The sequence below is a fragment of the Equus quagga genome, chromosome 7, assembly GCF_021613505.1.
Source record: "Equus quagga isolate Etosha38 chromosome 7, UCLA_HA_Equagga_1.0, whole genome shotgun sequence".
Lineage (NCBI taxonomy): Eukaryota > Metazoa > Chordata > Mammalia > Perissodactyla > Equidae > Equus > Equus quagga.
In genome coordinates this window covers 93,285,049-93,306,776 of record NC_060273.1, presented here as the reverse complement: position 1 = coordinate 93,306,776, position 21,728 = coordinate 93,285,049, and the positions used below count along the sequence as shown (strand labels likewise).

The 21,728-nt window shown below is 41.0% G+C and overlaps 1 protein-coding gene across 3 annotated transcripts in view; it reads left to right on the top strand.

Annotated features, from left to right (window-relative positions):
• The window catches only part of LOC124241678 (zinc finger protein 474-like), a 58,133-nt gene that overhangs the window by 24,159 nt on the left and 12,246 nt on the right, over positions 1-21,728 (top strand). For all 3 annotated transcript variants that reach the window (XM_046665642.1, XM_046665643.1, XM_046665645.1), the window contains one exon: positions 1,499-2,746. In XM_046665642.1, coding sequence (XP_046521598.1) covers positions 1,712-2,746 — 1,035 coding nt within the window. In that variant the 5' untranslated portion in view covers positions 1,499-1,711. The remainder of the gene's footprint in view (positions 1-1,498; positions 2,747-21,728) is intronic.

The window sequence follows — 21,728 nt, the reverse complement described above, 5'->3', positions numbered from 1 at the left end:
AACTCCTTAGGCTCCTGCCTAGGATGAGACCTTATCAGCCCTTTCTTCTAGTTTGTTTGGGAAAACTATTGGCCATCTTTTTATAAAAAATATTTGGAAGATAGATCATATCTGTACATAGATCCATATCTATATAAAACAAGGAAGTGATCATGATAGCTCTAAAAAGAGCATCAAGTAAAGTCTGAGCATCTTCATCCCAGGGAAGCTCTGCAGATATCCCACCAAGGAGGGCGTAGGCCTGAGTTGCATTCTTGGCTCAACAGTTATGGCCACAGTTTATTAATACTCTGTTCCCATAATAAAGAAAGTTGGATACCTGGTTGCTTATAAGAATTTTATCCCCATCTGAGGGTTTTCCTGATAATCCTCATAATATTCACTATTGAATTACTTCTTCTGCAGGAGATCTTAATCTGAGGCCCATGGATGCTCAAGAAGTCTGGCATATTACTATATCTCAAGTAAAAGATATATCACAACTAAAAATGTTTGATAAATTATTTCAATAAAATTAGTTTTACTTGTAATGGTAAGAAGTGTATTCTTTGCCTTTAAAATCATTATTCTGAGAAGAGATCCATAGGCTTCAAAGAACTGTCGAAAGGATCCATAGCACCCGAAGTTAAGAATCGCTTGGGGGTCTGGCCCCATGGCCAAGGCGTGGAAGTTCTGCACCTTGTACTTCAGTGGCCTGGGTTCCCCAGTTCTGATCCCGGGGCAGACCTACTTTGGTCATCAGCCATGTTGTGGAGGCATCCCATGTACAAAAAGTAGAGGAAGATTGGGGCCGGCCCAGTGGCATAGTGGTTAAGTTCTCAAGCTCAGCTTCCGTGGCCCAGGGTTTGCTGGTTTGGATCCCAGGCGCAGACCTATGTACTGCTTATCAAGCCATGTTGTGTCAGGCATCCCACATGTAAAATAGAGGAAGATGGGCACAGATGTTAGCTCAGGGCCAATCTTCCTTAGCAAAAATAGGAGAATTGGCAGGGGATGTTAGCTCAGGGCTGGTCTTCCTCAAAAAAAAAAAAAAAGAAAAAGAGGAAGATTGGCACAGACGTTAACTCAGGGCAAATCTTCCTCACCAAAGGGAAAAAAAAAAAAGGAATCCCTAAGGTAGTGGAGGAGGTCTTTTTACATGATCTGTGGTTTTGTCAATCTAATTTTCACAGTTCTTGGTTCCCTCTTCTAAGAGCTCATCACCATGCCTCTGTTGGTTTGTGCCATATGTCTCTATGATATGTTGTAATTGTCGATCTTTCTCTGAGCAAAATACTACTTTTAATATGATCACAGTGAAATTCATAATGGAAATTCCCTTCATACTTATTTTAATATTTACTGAACAAATCCTATATGTAGTTACTGTGCTAGCCAAAGAGGATAATAGGTCAAAAAAAAAAGAAAATCACTGCTCTTTATCAACTTACAATCTGAAAGGTGGGGAGGGGTGTGTGTGTGTATGTAATAGCTTCTTGATTTATGTTTCCCCCTGCAGATCTTGGAGGCATCTGAGGTTTAATGGGGACTTTCCAGCATTCCAGACTGCTGCCCTGCAATGAAGCTCTGAGTCACAGTCTTTGGGTCTAAGGCACTGGCAACAATGTGGAACCCCAGGACAGCCAACCTGACTAACCTCCGCTCTAAGCAGAAGCCCAAAATGAGTCTGGCCTGAAATCAGAGCAAGCACTAGAGAAGAACTTCTTTGTTAATGGAAAGAGGAAAGAAGAAAAAGGTTTCCAGCAAATTGCAACAGACTTTCCACCATTCTAAAGAACCTACCTTCCTTATCAACCAGGCTGTTCTATCTAGTGACTCCCATTCTAGCCTTTTGCCAGAAAAAGGGCACATCAATCCTGGTGAAAATATAAAGACAAACCCTCAGAAAAATAGACCTGGAACTGTGATACTCTCAAAACGATCCAGTAGGAGAATGACGTCGGAAAGCCAGTCCAGCCCCCCTGTGATCCCATCCCGCAGGCCTGGATTCCGGATATGCTATATCTGTGGCCGAGAATTTGGGTCCAAATCACTTGCCATTCATGAGCCCCAGTGCTTGGAAAAGTGGCGTATTGAAAACAGCAAGTTGCCCAAGCACCTGAGGAGGCCAGAACCCTTCAAACCACAGCCTGTCAGTGGCAGCGGGTCCTACAATCTTCAGGCAGTAAATGAGGCAGCATTTCAGAGTTCTCAGGCTCAGCTGCTGCCCTGTGAATCCTGTGGCCGCACGTTCTTGCCAGATCGTCGTCTTGTTCACCAGAGAAGCTGCAAGCCAAAGGGTGAGAGGCCCAGAGTACCAAATCCCAACAGCTCTGATGACCTTACTGGTTTCAAGAAAGCTTCTGGTGGCATCCCAGCCCGACCAAGGACTCTCATCTGTTACATTTGTGGTAGGGAATTTGGCACCCTATCCCTTCCTATTCATGAGCCCAAATGCCTGGAAAAGTGGAAAATAGAAAATGATCGGCTCCCCAGGGAGCTCCGCCGGCCATTCCCACAGAAGCCTCAGCATCTTCCAACTGGACTGTCCAGTCAAGAGGGGCCAAGTCAAGTTCAGCTCATGCCCTGCCCAAATTGTGGCCAGACCTTTGCCCCAGACCGCCTTCTGGTACATGAGAGAAGTTGTAAAGCTCAACCTAGTGGGTCAACAGTTCAGAATTTGACGTTAGGGAGTGAAGGTGGCCTAAAGGAGTCCACTAATTCCAAGCAACAAAGGAACATGGCAGCACCCCCTGTGACTGATAAGGTAATTTGTGCCACATGAGATGCATTGGGTAGACCTAGGGGTACATTCTGCCTCCAGCGGAATGAGAGAAACCTGTCCCCAGAATCAGCTGCCTCGGCTCCTAGGATGATTTCTTTCAATCCCTTATTTCTGCCTCAACGCAGCCCAGCCAAGCCGATCCTCTGTCGGACACCAGGGGCTGTATCTCTGTTGAGAAAGTAAATATAATTACATCGTTGCCTGGTGAATTTGTAGTCCTATTCCATTCTGCTGCCTAAAAGAGAGCTGGACTTCTTTCTTCCCTGATCCCTCATACCAATAATCCTTGGGAGAGACTGTTATTTGAAAATGAGTCATTAGTGCTGTGTCTACATTACAGAGATATAATTCCTATTCCAACAGCCAATATTTATTACCGGTTTATTTTAGTCATCTACCTTAGGAATTCATTTTTGGCAATGCTGGGTTATGCTGAGTTTATCTTACTAAAATAGAAACTGTGTCAAAAACCCCAAATGACTTTAGCAATAATTAAACACTGGAGCACTTGCAGAAATAGACATGCTCTGCAAATACGGCATGCTTTCTTTCAATAATTTCATGATTGTAGTATGTGGGGAATTAACCCCAGTGTAGACTTTGAAGCAACTAGGTGTGTGTTCATGGTTCTGAGAAGTGCTCAATTCCTGCTGCTGTTCTGTACTCTGTGTCTGGGTTGGCCACCAGGCCCTAACCCCCATCTTGGGCAATTGTAAATAAACACGACCCCAGGGTCCCCAAAACCTGTATGGTGAAGTGTTGGTGGGCCTTTACCTGAAGTTTCACCGTCAGCGAGGATTGGGGAAGGATGCTTATGAGGATGGCCACCTGCAAGACAGGGCATGGTCTATGCACTTTGTCCTGTCATGCCAGGGGAGTGAATGCGCTGTCTTATACAGACTGTCAAACGATGAGAAATAGGAAGTGGTCAAAGTCCTTTCTCTAAGGCTTGCTCCTTGAAATGCCTCACCTTCAGGCATTCTTTAAATGAACTGTTTTCAAGAAACTAAAGTTATGGAAGCTATTGTAAAAGATTAAACCAGAGGAATGGGCGGTGGGGAGGCATCCTTTATTTTTAATCCAAATTTTCCTTTTTTATTGCATTATTTTGGCAAATGTCTATTACTTTTTCCTAACTTCTATGTTTAAAATGAAGTAATTACACACTTACTGGTTTAGAAGATTCCAAGACAACGATCCTAAAGCTGAAGAATCAAACTAGCAGATGCTGGGCAAGTTTTTCCAATGAACCTTGAAGAAAGAACTGCTAGTTTCCTTGCCGAATGAAAACCCAAACTCTTGAGTGTGGCATGGGCTGCAGGCTGGTCTCATAAACATGATCTGTTTTTCCCATCTCCTGGCTATTGCTTTTCTTCCAAAACGTGTGGGGTCTGGATTCAGAGAGTAAAAGAATCCGTGTCTCGGGGCCACAAATGAGAAACTCCGAGAGTGTTCTGACTTCCAGCCCTGTTTCCTGATTGTATGCATTTACTTCTAGTGTTCTCACTGCAGATCTCAAGATAGGAAGAGTGTGGTCAGGATTCTTGTGCTTGTTGTTGTAACACATACTTTGTGCTCCCAAGAGTGGAGCCAACAGGCTGAGCACAGCATGTTCTCACTCAGTCACGACTGCTAAAAGAGGCTGGCCTGGGCCCACAGCTTCACAAGAAGACACCTCCTGACTCACCCAGTCGTCTGGAGGGGAGAACATCCAAAGGAGAGGCCAGTGAAAGCCCTCAATGACTTGATCATTTCCGTCAGAGTAGGGGGCATCCATCAGAACAAGGGTATCTAGAGGACAAGGCCATGTCAAAGCACAGTCACCCCTGCTCCAGACCTGCAAAGGCGAGTGTCAGGGAGAAACTGGCACTCACTGCTGTCAGATGTGTGCTGGCCTGGTTGGGGACCACACAGGCTTTAGTGGAGGGCATAGGAAGGTCATCCAACATAGGGTCCCTTTAGCCGCCGGATTTAAAGCAAACTTGGGTTAATTAAAATGGAGGAAACTCCTAGACTTCAGAAAAGCATAAGAGCTCTTGAAGCAAGGGACTTTATTCCTTCTCTGGAAAAGACACTCGCCATTCTATAGTGCTTTCCGCAGAAACCCTCTCCTGGGTAGCGTAATTTTCTCTTTTGATTATGATTTGATCTTGTCTGTTGCTGTTTTTTCTTTCTTTGTGTCACCTGAAATTTAGATAGTACAGTGAACCATCCATTTTCCATAAAGAGCACTGCCCTATCTGTTATTAGATCTCAGAATTTCGTGTGTGCCTGTGATGGCCGACTTTTGGCTGATTACAATGCACACTCATTCTTTTTACAATTCAGATGTTTGCTTTGTTGTCTTCTCTTGTCAGTTAGAACAATTTCCCTCTAGAATCCTTGTTCTCACTCCAGATTGGAATCAGTGATCTTGCCTAATGTTCTCAGGGGCCTCAATCTTGTCTTGCATTTAGGTGAGAAAAATATTTTCAGAACCGTGATTGTAGTGCTTGGAAAACAATTCACTCCACTTGGGCGACAGTGACTGTTTTGCTGGCAGAATGACCTACCCTGCTCTTGGAATGTTCCTCCAGCATAGATTGGCTCAGGTTCCTTATGACACAGATGCTCCTGTTAACCTTCAATAAAGTCTAAACACAAACACAAGCCTTTAAGACAAGTTCTCCTCGGAAGCCTCAGAGGCGTTTTTTGCTTTAGCTCTGCTTTGCCCTCTAACCACTGGATGGGCTTGAAATGTCCCGTTGCCTCTTGTTCAAAATATAGGACTGAATTCATTCTTTCTGATCTCACAGGGAAGTTGTGAAGGATACTAAGCACTGTGTAAGAGGAATAAAACCATCGGTGTGGATTTTTATTTAAAAGGTGTGACTGCCCTGGGGTTATTGCCTCCTACTATATGGCGTCATGAGCAGCATCGCACTCCCTTTCCTCCAAAAGAAGAAAAGCCTGAATAAGAAATATCCCATTTAGCAAGATTTTAAAAGTGGTGTTAATTCCAGATGAAATTTTGATGCATAATACGGAAACCATAGATTATCACTTTAAATTTTAATATTGCATTTATTTAATGAGATCCTTTGATGTCTATTTTAGTAAGCAATTTCCTAAGTGATGCTGAAGAGTACAATAATGGAGGTCATTGGGGCCAGCCCAGTGGTGTAGTGGTTAAGTTTGCACATTCTGTTTCAGCAGCCTGGGGTTTGCAGTTTCGGATCCCAGGTGCAGACCTAGCACTGCTGGTCGAGTCGTGCTGTGGTGGCATCCCACACAAAACAGAGGAAGATTGGCACAGATGTTAGCTCAGTGGCAATCTTCCTCAAGCAAAAAGAAGAAGATTGGCAACAGCTGTTAGCTCAAGGCCAATCTTCCTCACCAAAAAAATAATAATAATGATAATAGATGTCATTATTGCTTCTTATTTTAATATGAGTGAATAAATTTTAATATTTGCATTTAATATTTGGAAAAAATATTGTCCTTTCCTAGAAGCTGATAGTATTTCATTCTTTGACTTTAGGCCCTTTCTGGTTAATTGGAGTACACATTGACCAAGTTAATTAAATATAACTACAAACCAAAATGAAGCCTTTGTCTAGTTACTTTTTACTAGTTAAATAATGCTTGGGGTTATTTGCTTAGGATTTTGCTTTAAACATGTGAAACATTGTTCCTGAAAATCCTATACTATATTGCAAAATAGACGTTCTTTTTCCTTACAGAAATTATCTTTTCTAGAAATGATTGCTTCTCTGAATGTAGTTTTAAGCTATCTCTGGCATCCTAGATGCTCAGATTTAAGCAAAAATCCCATCAGACCCATCTCTAGCATCTGGTGCTGCCATCTGGTGTTTTCTTTTAAAGTAATGTCTTCTACCCTATCAAAAATGCTATTGCCTTTCTCTTTGTGTTGCCTCCAAATGTATTTGAGAAGATGCCTTTATAATACAAACTCCAGCTATTTAGGGCTACAGTTATATATTTGGTTTAACTTTATAAATTCTGTCCCATGGCTAATTATCTCATTCCCTACAGGCAAAACTCTCAGTGGGAAGGTCACAATCAGAAAGACCCAGAAGGACAGGAGGGATGTTCTCATGTTGTCAAATGTTGTGTGTGTGCCTCTGTATCTATTGGGTAAGAAGTATTTGGAGTTTATTAGGAGGCGTGAAAGAAAGAGAACTAACTTTTATTGAGATCCTTTATGATCTTAGCACTTTATATACATGATCTCATTTTAATCTTCATAATATTACTGTAAGACAGATATTTCTTTTCCCACTTTCCAGGTGGGGGGACTGAGGTTAAGCAACTTGCCCAGTCACACAGTGGGTTTAATAGTGAGTGTCAGAGCCAGATATGTCTAATTCCAAAGGCCCATCTTTCCGTGTCACTAAATGGGAGGTATATGTGTGATACAAAAAGAGTATGGCTGCCTTGCCATGCTGTGAGTGTTCAGTAGGACAAAGAAGGCAGAAGTTTGTTTATTTAGCAAATAATTATTGTTAGACGTTGGACTAATTACTAAATATAGAGTCATAAAAAAGATAGACTTAGGGGGACGGCCCGGTGGTGCAGCGGTTAAGTTCGCACGTTCCGCTTCTCGGCGGCCCGGGGTTCGCTGGTTCGGATCCCGGGTGCGGACATGGCACTGCTTGGCAGCCATGCTGTGGTAGGCGTCCCACGTATAAACTAGAGGAAGATGGGCACGGATGTTAGCTCAGAGCCAGGCTTCCTCAGCAAAAAGAGGAGGACTGGCAGTAGTTAGCTGAGGACTAATCTTCCTCCAAAAAAAAAACAAAACAAAACAAAAAAAACAAAACAACAAAAAAAAAGATAGACTTAGTTCTTGATTTCATGGGAGTTTTAATCTTATAGAGAAAATGATGTGAAATAAATAAAAAATATAAAATTTCAAATTGTAATATGACAGTGTCTAATTATGGGAGTAGATATTCAGGATATTGATTAGTGAAAACCTCTGGCAGGAACTGACATTTCAGCTGAGATGTGAAAGTTATAAAAGCATTAGCCGAGAGTAAAGATGCAGGGAGAAGGAAATGGCAAGAAGAGGAGACATTTTGGCCAAAGGCAGCATGTGTGAAGGCTGCAAGGTAAGAAAGATCTTAAAATGGAACTAAAAAGTTCACAGAAAAGTGTCCAGAGCTTAATGAAGGAGGGGACAGGGACACAAGATGAGACTGTAGAAACAGCATAGTTCGCTCCAGCTGCCCAGTGGACGTGGGGACATCAGCTGTTTGGCTTTCGCAGAATCCGGGCAAGAGGTAATGATGGCTTGTCCTCGGGTGTTGGTAGTAGAGATGGAGGTAAGGTATAATGGGCGCAGAAATTGGTGATGGTTGGGATGTGGAGGGATGGAGAAGGGGGTCAGGACAAATCCCAGATTTCTAGCTTGAAAAACTGTATTAGCTTTGCCATTTTTTAAGATGAGGAAGACTTGAGAAAGGGTAGGCTCTTGGGAGTTAAGATCAATAGTTCCATTCTGGACATATGGAATTCAAAATGCTTGAAAGATAGCTTAGTGAGTAGGTAAGCTTGAATATATAAGTCTGAATCTCAAAAGAAAAGATTAATTGAGATACACGTTTATATGTTATTAACATATATTCAAAGTCATCAGAATGCGTATAGGGTTAGAATAATAGACCCAGGGCTGAGCCCTGAGGCATTACAATATTTAGGGGTTAGAGCAGAAGGGGTTGGAGGATGGGTGTCTGGAGACACTGGAGAAATGACTAGAGAGTGTGGTGTCATGGAATCCGCAATCAGGGAAAATGTCGAGAATAAGGGTGTGGAAAACAGTGTGGGATGCTGAGAGACTGGGTAGAATGAAGGCAAAAAAATGTCTGTTTGATTTAGCAATGTGGAGTTAGTTTGATAACCTTTGAAAGAACACATTGAGTGTAGTGGTGGGGATTGTAGAGTGTATGAATGATAAGATATGATGTGTTTTCAGAAGTTTGGCTTTGAAAACCAGGAGGAAAATAATAAGTAGCCTGGAAATAGAGATATTGGGTTAAGAGAGGTTATTTAAAAGATGAGAGTTTCTAGACTATGTTTGAATGCTTAGGATGGTGATCCAGTGGAGACAGGGAGGGTGAAGAAGCTGGAGAGGTGATAAGGGTAAGTGGAGAAGAAACTGGCACCAGGGAGTGGGATCCCAGCTTGTTTGGAGGGGGGATTTTGATAGGAGAGGGCACTTCTCCATTTCAGGAGTCAGTTGAATGCAGATGAAGGCAAGTTTGTAGGTTGCTAGTGGGAAGATGAAAGAGCTACAATCTGCTAGTTTATATCTTATGTTTTCTCAATGACATACCAAGCAAGCTTATCAAGCCTATCAGATGAGAAAGAGAGAGGTATAAAGAGAGAAAAAAATGTTACGTTTAAGAGTCTACATAGTCCTTTGTCTCTTCATACCTTCAGTTGAGCTGAGCTCCTGAAATCAAGACTAAGGCTTCTAGAACTGTTTGCCTCTAGGATTCCCAAACACAAGAATGACTTGAAACTACTTGGATGTGGTAGATAAAACATCCAGTGGGATCCTTCTGGGGGTTCTTACCCTTATAATCCTCTTTAGTGGCCCTGGTTCACCCCCTCACTTGAGCTGATGTCATAAAAATCAGCCTTGACCTCACAAACTGCCCTCTGTTGATGCTGATAGCTGGACTACTAATGCTCAACTCCATCTGCCAGCTCTTCATCTTTCCTTGGTGCCAACCATGCCTGCATATCAGGGCAGGATTCTAGGATCTCAAGGCTCTCAGGTGTACAAAGTGCAACTTTAAGGTAAAAGGACCAGTTCTCTTCTGCACTATGGCTCTAGAAGCCAACCTGAAGGAATCTGCGTGTGTAAACTGTGTGTGTTGAGGGTGGGGGGAGTTATGAATTTTAGAGCAACAGCATTACCGCGGAAATTGATGTATAGCTTCCTAACATAAACATTTGAAGGATAATACTCATCTGTACAAATTATAGTCTAACATAATTATTTTAAAAATCAACCTCAAATTATAATTACATATCACATATCCATGGCAAGAGAGACCATAATAGCTCCAGCTAGTTCTCCCAGAGCCAAAAGACCAAAGCAAAAATAGGTGGTCATTGATTTGGTGTTTCAATATGTGGCTTTCTGCTTCTCTAGAAAGAAAAGTACTGGTTGTAACCTCTGTAAGAGGAGAGGATCACGTATTATAACTTCAAATATTTTTCAGGACGAAAATGATAAAACTACAAAATGCCCTATTCTCAGAGTTAATCTAGCTTAAGTGATTTCATATGTCTTCATAAGCCTGTTTCTCCATCACCCCTACCTCTCCGCTTCGAGCCCCAAACACACAGACATCCATATTTTCTAATGAGAGATCCTTAGAAATCTTTGTGTAATCACTGAATGGATATACACAGTTCTTATAAATCAGAGTTACAAGATCAACAACTAAAATCTATCCCAAAATTCTTAGAACTCCACCAAAGGCAGTGCAACACAATTTTGAAGGAGTTCTTATGGGAACAAAGGTGATGTCCTATGAACAGAATCTCATTGCTAAATATGAGACACAAGGTCAGCCTTATGAATACGTGCAGCATTGAGAGGAGTTGACTGAGGATTCCGTCTCTTGCTTTCCTTTTATATTGTGTAATTCACTTCCTCCTTACATCCATTGTCTCTTTCAAATATTTGCCTCTATGAGACTGTCTTATATGTAAAGAAATGTCCTGTAAGTTGAAGAAGGGCCTAATAAATCCAGAAACTCAATAATTTACCAATCTTCCTGTTCCAAGCACCAGCTCTGATGCCATGATCCTGTCATTTAAAGTCCCCAAGCAGCTCTCACATCCCAGGCTACCTTTGTTTAAGCAGAGAAGGTGAAATCATAATGATATCACTAGTCCCAACCTGAAGGTTCAGGAAATTGAGGTAGAGGGAGAGAGGAAGAGGATGGGGAGGACCTGGAATCAACAACTCTAACACGGACAGGAGAGAGAAACACAAAACTGTGTCCCAAGGTTCAAATTCTTTCTGCTCTATCCAAAGGGATACTTGTCTTTTGATTGGAAAACTTCTTTCTTTGGCCTTCCCCTGAGCTGAGGGTCCTTTAGCATAAATTGTAGACAAATCGGGCACTGGAAATAAGCCAACTTCCAAGTTCCAGGTCAGGTAGTGTCTACGCTTTCCTTTTTTTCTCTCTAACTGTAGAAGCTGGAAAAACCTAAGTGGCTATCTCAGTTTGTGGGTTTTTCCTGTCTTGCCCCCATGGCTCCCTTGCTACTTCATTTTATCCTACGAACTGGAAGCCATCTGACTACAAGCGTCAGAGCTTGTGCCAAACTGAAGAGCTCAAGAACCAGACACGAGGGACATCCTCTGTCCGTTCTCTTCAAGGCAAGTCATTCTTGGCAAGAATTTTAGCAAGAGATTTAATCAAATACCTCACCTTCCAACCAATATCCTTCTAAGGGATCAGGGAAAAAAGCAGTTTTATCTCAAATGTGAAAAAAGAAAAAGAGAAAAATAACTTAAGCTAAGAAACTGTATTCTTTTCAGGAACAGACTCTAACTTGGAATTCATTCTTTGACTTACATATTTCAGCCTTGTATCTCAGGGTAGGCAATTACAGAACTAAAATGCCAAACTACTAACGGTGGGTAGTTTAAAACAAACTACCAATAGTTTGTCTTAAAAAATCAGATACCTGAAGATACTTGAATATTAAGAGCATTTCCAAATGAATAGTCCAGTCTTTCTTATTGTTAAAAGGAGCAAAACAAAACTCCAAATCATAAGTAACAAACTCTCTCTAATAGCTGCCCAATAGAGAGGGTGGATTGGAAAATTCCTTACGTGGCATCCAGTGATTTCCAAAAACAATTTAATTTCAAACAACGATCCTTCCAGATGTGACATTTGGGTAGAATTGTTTGAAAACACCAGAAGTAAATGTGAAATACCAGTGGTTTCTAGACAATCAAACTTTGCAATTGTTGAGGTTTGAGACTGAACTCTGCAGTTACTCCTATGTATTAAAATGCTATTTACACTTTATCTGTATGTGTAGGACATGCCTGGGGTGTGGAAACTTAATTATATACGTTCAGTCTCAGTCAAGTGTGTTAAAATTTTTATATGGCCGCAGGCAAAATTCTGACTTTAGGAAGTGAGTTTTTTGTGACCCAGCCTCATATACTGACCTCCCTTTCAGCACCGTCTGCACCCTCCCCGCCCCGACCAACCACCATTTGTTGATATTGTTGGAAGGGAGTTGGGAGAATCTGACAAAATCCTGCACAGAAAAATCTCCCTCATAGGACTATTTGCATTTTGAAAGAAGCTAGGAGAGAGGTCAGTTTTAACCCACGGAATGAAATTTTGAGGCAGTCAAGAGAGCAGAAGCAGGAATTTTGCTGGTTTCTCTCCAATCTCACCCAATGGCTGACTCTCTGGACATGTAAGGCATGTCTGACCACTGGTGACACTCATGTGTCTAGAAGCAGCTGGAATCAGACAGACCTGGAATCAGATAATAGATGCACAATGAAATCACGTATGTTTGAGCAAGTTACTTAACTTTCCCCAGCCTCAGTTCCCCCACTGTGAGAGGTTGAAATGAGAGAATGCCTGCAAAGGACCTGGGATGGTAGCTGACGAGTGGTCACTGGTCAGCTCCTTCCTGTTCCCTTCACAGCGCCAATGCCTGAAGACCCGCTATCCGAGTGAAAACCAGCTTGACCCCTTACGACTCACTCTGTGCCTCAGTTTCCTGGTTTGTAAATTGGGGGTACTGAGTCTTGCCAGAGGATTATTATGAGAATTATTTAGATAAAGCATGTTAAGTGATTAGTACAGGGCCTGGCACTTAGAAAGTGCTGGATAATTGTTAGCTGCTACTCAGTGGGACATTTTCATATTGGAATATTCACAAGAATTTCTAAAAGAGGTTTTACTTTTTTCCTCAAGTATGGGAGAGGAAAACTTTCCCTCTTATTTCCCCATCCAAACTTTCGGCATTCTATGGTATGCCCTGTGCACTCACCACAGACATTTCAATTATTTGGCCTAATGGAAGGGATCACGAGTATGGAAAATCTAAAATAGCAGCTAAGGCCAAAATTCTTTGTGTTTAATTTTGTCGTCCAGGAAGAGGAATGCTTGTTGATGGAGTGACACCCATTCAAACAACTGCACAGTCACATCACAAGTCCCTCAGACCCTGGCAGGCGGGCCCCTGTTTTTGACAGCCTGAGATTCAGCTGAGAGTGGGGGAAGCAAAAAATCTTCCAACAAGTAAATGACTTGAGGATTACACATGATTACGGTGCCTATGTGGTCTTGGAAACCAGTCTCATCCCTTAAAGTAAGAGCTTCTCTTGCCTAAAGATGGGCTTCAAGCCTCCTGTCAAGTTCTGTTGTAATTGCCAAAGTGCTTAAATTCAAAGCGAGCAGGGAATTTTCAGTGAGACAATCTCTAATATATCACTGCATACTTTTTTTTCTAAAATGCCTCCCCTATGACCTGGCTAGCTTTTTTAAATTCCACAGTCGGAGATTCAGTCCTTTGACTTAAAGCACTGACTCTATAGGAGATTCCAGCTAAAATGCATAGATTCCCTAGATAGGTAACAAACTCTTTTCAGCCACTGGCATATTAATGCAAATTAACCACGAGTTTAGCTCATTTTTTGGAAATGAGATATAAGGCAAATACCTTTTGTTGGGGAGCTATGCGGGGAGAGGAAGTGGGAAAATAGACTGCTCAGAGTCACAAGCTCAAATGCTTTGAGGGGTTGAGGAGGCTGTATATAGGGCAATAGGGAGGGGTGGAGCCTGTGGTATCTTGGAGAGTAAGTCCCACCTAAAGATATTCACATTTAAAAGTTTTGAGAAGATTATGCTGGTCTGGTAAAACATGCCTGTCTGTTGGCTGAAATGGCCTGTGGTCCATCAGCTTACAATTTGAGATCCAGAGTAGGGAGCAGAGAGGAGATAGTTCTAAGGGGTTAGCATAGCCTGGGTGAGAGGCTGTAAAGAGCATAGCCTCGGTCATGAAGGACCCATAAGGGACCCACATAGTTGTGCGATAGTTGTGTGCAGGAACCACTGGCATGCACACTTCATGCTGAGCATAGGGGAACTCACCCCAGCTGCCAATCACCATTTGGGAGTCTCCAGAACAATGAGGGCATTCTTGCGGGTCAGACATCCGGGAGCCAAACCTTCTAAGAATTTTACAGGACCACAAGAAGACCAGGATCCTAGAGAGGCTCCACATCTGGAGAGTAGTTTTCAGAACTAATCGGTCTGAATTGAAACATATCAGTGGGCAGAGAAGTCAAAAAAATGCTTCCTCTGCTCATCAGGTCCTTCTCATTCCGCCCCTGTTTCTTGAATAATTTCAGGTGGAATGAGCTCCATGCATGCCAAAGAGGGATCTGTCAACTTGACTTATTGCCCTAGAGAAGGAGCTTAGGAAAAAGCAAAAAATATTTCCCAAATGAAGGTGGTGAGTTAAGCGTGGTCATTCCCGCTGTTAGGGCCAGTTCCTGGTTCTGTACCTAGCACAGTGCCTGGCACGTTGCCTGTAACCAGAAAATTCTTCCTGAGCAACGGCATCTGAGGTACAGCTGACTCACCTCCTGAGAGACAGCCCTTTCCTCCAGATGCGTTTCCATTTAGTGCCGCTCGCTCTCATCTCCCGAATCAGTCTCAGCTGGATTCTCAGCAGATGTCCCTGGTTTCTTTCTACTTACAATGCAACTTTAGTATCAATATTTAGAATCCCATTGCTTTATTGTCTTTTGCGCAGTTGAAAAATATCTGATTCAACCCAGATCTTTTCGGACTGGCCATACTGAGCTCGTTACCAATCACGCTCCTTCTAACATACATCAATATATGGGGCCGGTTCTGGGCCAGGTCCTGCGACAGGGATTGTCATATGTATCTCTCCCATGGCCACTATTTTTTAATTGTGCATCTTGTGACTTGTCTCATTACAGATTAATGATCACAACCAGATGGTCTGAAAGCATCTTAAGGTGGGGCACCTTTTTCTAATTTACTCAAAGTCATAGTTCAGGCCAACAGGGACTGTTCCCTTTCAGGATGCTCTCTCACCTCTGAGTTCCTTGATTTCTCTGACTCTTAGGTTAATGAATGTCCCCAAATGAACAGGGCGTATGGCTGTTTTGGTGCCGGGATGTTATGATGCAAACTTAAAAAAAAAAGAACCGCTTAAATTTTCTGCCTTTTTTGTTTGTTTCCAAGTAATGTGCAAAGCATGTTACTTGAGGGAAAGAGTTAGGCATTTCATTTTATTTGCATACATATTTGGTAATAAAAAAGACATATCTTACATTTTGATATGGTGCTTTGGCACAGCCCCACTGAATGGCCTTTGCAAAAAGAACAGGCCAACTGATTCAATGACAGCAAATAAATCCAGCCAACTCCTGCCTCCAAACATGCAAACGCAGGGGGCTTCCTCTGTTCCCTGGTTGCAGATAGGGAATTGTACTTGTGACCTTCTAGAGCAAGGCTCTCAGCTCTCTCTTTCTTCCTTCCTGAGGGGAGTGAGTCTAAAGATGATAATTACAGGTTGGAGGGATGTCAAGGGCAAAACTGAGGAAAATGTAAAGGAATGAATAGTTTGAGGCAAAGGGAGCCTTTCACTACCCCGGAAATCAGCTGAGGAAAGTGACTGGCTGACTTTATGCGTCTATTGTGCACATGCGCACGCACACACACATATGTTAAAGGACCTTGAGATTTCTCTTACTGGAAGATATGAAACTGGTGTCGGTTATGTTTCAGACAGACCAGACGCCACGCACATGGCACAAAGGGAAAGCCCCACTTTTAAGCTACCCATCTCTGCTGCAGGGCTCATGCCCTGGCATCTAGAATTGGACTTTTCTGCATGAAATTGTGTGTGAATGGAGTCGCTACCTAGTGCACTTTCTCTGGCAAAATTTTTAATGTCCTGGAAAAAAACCATTTTCTAAATTTCTCTGGGTGCTTTTTTTTCTTTTTGTAGTTTTCTTCTATGGTAATTCTTTCTCTTTGTTCAACTGAAGAATTTCTTGCTAGACAAATTAAAGGGTTTACAATCTAGATCACTTAAAAACATTCTCCAGTTCCTGGCGAAAGTCACTCTAAAATATGTTATTTGATTTTGGAATTTCATCTGCCAATGCGTACTGCTGATTTGGAACTGACTGTATTGCCTGAGCACGGGAATGCTAAAATACTCCACTGAACCAGGTCTGCATGAGTGGGTTTTAATCAGCTTTATTGAGGAATAATATACAAACAATAAACTGCATGCATTAAACACGTGAATTCAATGAGTTTTGACAGTTTTACGTACCTGTTATACCACCACCATAATCAAGATCCAGAACATTTCCATCACCCCTAAAGATTCCTGATACCCTTTATTCCTCTTTTCACCTCCAGCCTCCAGGCAACCCCTGATTTGATTTTTAACCACTTCAGCTTAGTTTGGATTTTATATAGATGGAATCAGCGACTAAGGTACTCCTTTGTGTCTGACTTCTGTCTGCGTAACGATTCTGAGTTTCATCCATGTTGTTCCTAGTAGCAGTAGTTCTTTTTCTACTGCTGAGTAATAGTCCATCGAATGGCTATATTACACTTTGTTTATCTATTTATGGATACTTCCAGTTGCATTAGTGTTTTTTTTTTTTTAAAGATTTTATTTTTTTCCCTTTTCTCCCCAAAGCCCCCCAGTACATAGTTGTATATTCTTCATTGTGGGTTCTTCTAGATGTGGCATGTGGGATGCTGCCTCAGCGTGGCTTGATGAGCAGTGCCATGTCCGCGCCCAGGATTCGAACCAACGAAACACTGGGCCGCCTGCAGCGGAGCGCGCGAACTCAACCACTCGGCCACGGGGCCAGCCCCGCATTAGTGTTTTTATTACTACTTAAGACTGCTATCTAGTTCAGTACAGACAGAACCAGTCTGTATTTCTTCAATATAGAAGAATCAAGATGTTTTAGTATATGAAAATTATAAATTGCTCCATCTGGCCTATTCCTTGATCTGATTCTGTCTCAAAGGTATTAAGTCCTTATCCTTGCATTCAGGTCTCAACACAATCAAGACGCTTGTCATTACTTTTTTTATTGCCTCTCTCTGCCTGACTCCCACAACAACGCAGAGGCTGAACCAGCTCTCTTGGCATAGGCCTGTGTCTAGTACTGTCTGTCAAATCCCTACCCAGCTACTGAAGCATGGCTAGCTTCTAATGACAGAGAATGGAGTTTGAGCTCAGGACAAAGGTGGGAAGATGGGGGGACACTTAGAAAAGGTGCCAAACTTTGACTGAATTCTCAAGGTCTGACCATTCGTGTTTCAGTCCTGTATTGAATGGACTAATTCTTGCTCTCACACTTCCTCTCATCAGTTTTTTTGCTACGGGCTTTAAAGCTTTCATGTTAACATACTTCAGTAATATTAACTAGTTATTGAAAAGGTCATGTCATTGGCAGTTTGCTTGAGGGAATTCTCCCCTCACCAGTACAGTTCTAGCCATTCAACAAACCCACTTCAAATATCACCCACTTTGTTGGCTTCTGGTCAAAACTCTTCCCTTTCTTCCTACTTCAGGTTCCTGTGTCACTATGTCTTCCTACCATGGCACTTGTAAATTTTGCCTTCTAATTAGCAATTTATACGTTTGTCTCCATTACTAAGGAAAACTAAGGATTGGGGATCCTCAACACCTCCAGCATGGAGGAGGTACTATACTCAATTAAATGTTTGTTGCTGGAAGGACTAGATGAATAAAGTCATGGAGCAGCAAAGTTGAGGACTGTGGCCTCCAGCTTTGGGAATGGTGCTGAGTTTGGTGCAGTTAGCAGATTTGTTTCACGGCGCTAACGCTGGCCATGAATGAAGTCAGTATGAAGTGTTTGGCCTTTATTCTGTAGCCGTGGAGAACCACAGAAATTCCTGATATCATGTCAGACAAGCCAAGTTTGCACAAAACAGAATCAAGTGCAGAGGGAAGGGGGGCAGTTGGGCGGCTGAAAATTACACGGTGATTTGTCAGTCCAGCCACAATGGGCAACACAGGACCCAAGGGATGGTTCAGTCCATCCACTCCCCAAGTTATCTTTTTGGCTGCCACTTTTCAATGTCAGATGAATACCATACAACCCCATTTAGTTATTTGTGAATTCATGTTTTGGTTAATGCATCCAAGCCAGGGAAACAAGCCTGAACAAAACTAAAATATCTTAAAGAGCTATATTTAAATTATGTTATGGTAGAAACAGACTCAAGCTAAATCCTGCCCTGAGATTATTTTTCCAGACCTTCATTGCTGCTTTTTAAAGAAATGGATCAGAATTCTAGGACTTCAATTAAATTGCATCATACAAGCATTTAACTGATGTATATTGAACTTTAAACAGTTGAAAAAATAAAATAATATTATTAGAATTGTGTAAGATACTGTAAATATTTTCATTTTGCCTTGTACTTTTGTTTTATGCTATGCAAAGTTGTATTCATACCTAATATTAATTCTAGTTCCAACTATTAATTGATTATAATACTAAACTGTATTATATACAAAGCTTTGAATATGCTCTTTTATCAATTATTAAAGGAATTTTCAGAAAGCAATTTGGGCTTCACTTGATTTTTCCTTTTAGGACAGATTTTATTACCTACTCCCTGCTTATGTTTTTACTCTGGAGTTGATATTCTTTTTTTATCATTTTATTATTCTTATAAAAATAACACAAGTTCATTACAAAAATTCAAACTATTAGGAAAGTATAAAAATTAGCATAAAAATTACCCCAAGCTCCATTAGTTTGACCTTAGTCAACATCATTCCAGACATCTCTCTGTATACACAAACATACATAAATAAATAGAGATGCGGACTGGTTCATGGAAGTGAGATCAGCATATCCAAGTTATTAACAGAGATACAATAACTTTTACTCAAATTTAACAAAAAGAAACCAACGTGAAACTGACATTGCTGAACTTCAGAAAAATATTTCTTCACTCAAAGAATATTACTTCTTAAAAGGATCTACCAACATTAAAAACAAAGATAAATTATTGAAAGATTCGAAAAAAAAATTTCAACTCCATGAGTTAGTTTTACATTGCTTTAATTGACTGTTTGCCATGTAAGGTGAGGAATTTAGTCTTATTAACATCTTTACACCTCTCCTTCTCCTGCCAATTTTTGATAATTAAGTATTTTTATTTGTCAAGGTATGTTCCTTTTATATTCCCTTCTCTAACCATAATTTCTGTAGTCATTTTGCCTTAGTTCTATGTTTAAATGGATTCATTACCAGTCTTATCGTCACAGCTTCAACATTTCTGAGCTTCTTGTTGTTGTTGTTGTTTCATCCTATGATTGTTTGTATTTTATTAATGAATGTTTTTCAAAGGAGATCAGAGGTAGAGTGACCATACAATTTATTGACTAAATGGGGACAGTTTAGAAAGTAAAAGAAGGAACCGTTAATACTTAGCCAAGACAACAGGTATACCAGCGACTGTTCTAGGCAGAGCAGGACGTAAGATCACTGAAGCTGGAGGTGATGTATTTCATAAGTTCTTGCATGTTTCAACTCAGCACTTTTTGATGCATTTAATTGGTGCCAAATGGTTCCTTACACAAAGGAGCATCTATTTGAGGAAGAAGTTTGCCTCTGGCTAAAGGCCCAACAGCTCACTTCCTGGAGTTAATGGATGAGTTTTAAAGAGTCCACCAATTTTTTGAAATCACATCCATAGTTCTGCAGACATGTGCATTTTTCTGGAGAGATAATCATAGCAGTCATTAGGTGTTCAAAGGGATCTATTGCCCCATAAATATTACTTGCTAATTTCTATTTCACAACAAATCTCCAAAAAAGCTACATCTTTGGATCATGGTCTCCTAACTCTCCTGTAAATAACATCACACAACTATAACTTCACACTACTGTTACTTAATATTCATTGTGGGTTAATATAAGAAATGAACAAACATAGAGTGTTTCTGATCTTTTGTAAAACTGCTAGTAATGACTTCCATTTTAGTTTTCAATATTTCTTTCATTAAGATTCATGCAACAGTATTTAGTGTTAGGGATACTTTTTCCTGCTAGTTAATTCTTATGCTTCTTTCCCTAAGCTCTATCAGCTATTGAGTTGTGCAATTCACTGTGGTTTCCTTTCAGCCTGAACTACCAGAGAGGTTATTGAGAGCCATTTGAAGCTATTTGAAATAGGTATCCCAGTCTAGATTTTCTAGAACTATGTCTATTTCTCTTCCACCCATATGTCTCTGGAGGTTCTCCACCAAACCATTCTCTTTTCTTGGTCCTTAATCATTTCCCTTTCCAATATCTATTGGTGGTATTACAGCTGTTTATTTTAAACTGTAAAAATGAATGGATGGATAACAGATCATCTACAATGATTAGGGGAAAAGTTGTCAAATGTCCGCTTCCCTTTGCTTTGCATAGTCCTGGCCTATAAGATCGATCATGAGGTGTTCCTGACAGAGAAAAGACATTAACGAAAAGAAAAAAAAAATGCTGAGTGGAAAATAAAATGATAATTCCAATAGTGGCCAGCAAAATGATTTAAAACATATGAAAGTTAGTGGATTCAAGTTAAAAGAAAAACACACATATGAAAACTTTCCCTGAAGTGTTCAAGTGCCTCTGCCTGTATCCAGCCTAAATACACTTTCCCAGGAAACTGAAAGAACAAAAGCAAAATTGTGATGAGCCTTAAACTTTTGCGTATGGAGAATTTAGCTGCCGGTTCATGTAGGAAGTTTAGGAAACAGTTTACACCTGAAATAACACTGAAGTAAATTCAAGAGATTAACTTTTTGAAAAATCTTTTACCCTGATGTTAAAGAAGTAATGCTTCACACCCCCAAAATATTATCTGAAATGTTGACAGGAAAACTGTTGATTTAATCCTTTGCTCTGCAGAAACATTAAACTTATCGGTTTCCTCTTTGCCTTCCTTTAATTACGTTTTCCTGGAATTGGCAGGCCCTGGCAAGCCCCCAGGCAGACGAGCCCCCTGGGCAAATCTTCCACTGGCCCTGCCTTGCTCTGTTATGCCATGTCTCATTAGCGCATTTCTAAGACGGGGCCTTCTGCCCTTTCTGCCAGGGCTATGGTCTCTTCCTCCTGTTCCTCCTCTCCCTTCCCCACACGTCCGCTTCCATCTGAAAATGCTGGAGAAAGAGGCTGAAAAGTAATACCTTGGCAGTTGGGGTAGTGGCAATAACCACAAGTTGGAGATTGTTCAGCTTTCTCTGGAAGTTTCAGACTGACAATCGTGAAATTAATGAAAAATAATAGAAATTCTCTTACCTCTGTTGAGACCCATGGGGATGCGTTTTTCTCTTTAGCAGTGTCTGTGTTACTTGCACTTCCCTAGAAAGTAAGCTTAGGAGTAAGATGTTCAAAACCTAAGAATATGGAGTATGTTGCAGGTTCATCTGCAGTTCAACCACAAATACAGAGCATGGAACAAGCTTTGGAAAATATAATATAGAACATCTTAGCCCTTTTATGGTATTAATTTTCTCCCACATTTCTTTAAGTTACTTTGTGCGTGTCTTCTGGCCTCTGTGTCTGCCTGTTTTCTTCTAATTTTTCCTTTCAAAAGAAACCTTCTGACAATGTGACATGAATGTCCTCATTTAGGACCCATGCCATTTATTTTGCTTATATGCTTGGTTAAATACTGCATTTGGCTCATTCTTTCCATATGGAATTTTAATAAAATCATTATTCTCAAAGTAAAAAAAAAAACCTCATTTTTAAACTAAAAAACCTGCACTTAATTAATCTTTCAAGTAAGCGAACAAGTAAAAACTAGTAAGGAACTTGTGGATACTTTGAAAATTATTGCTTCTCCTTATTCTTTCT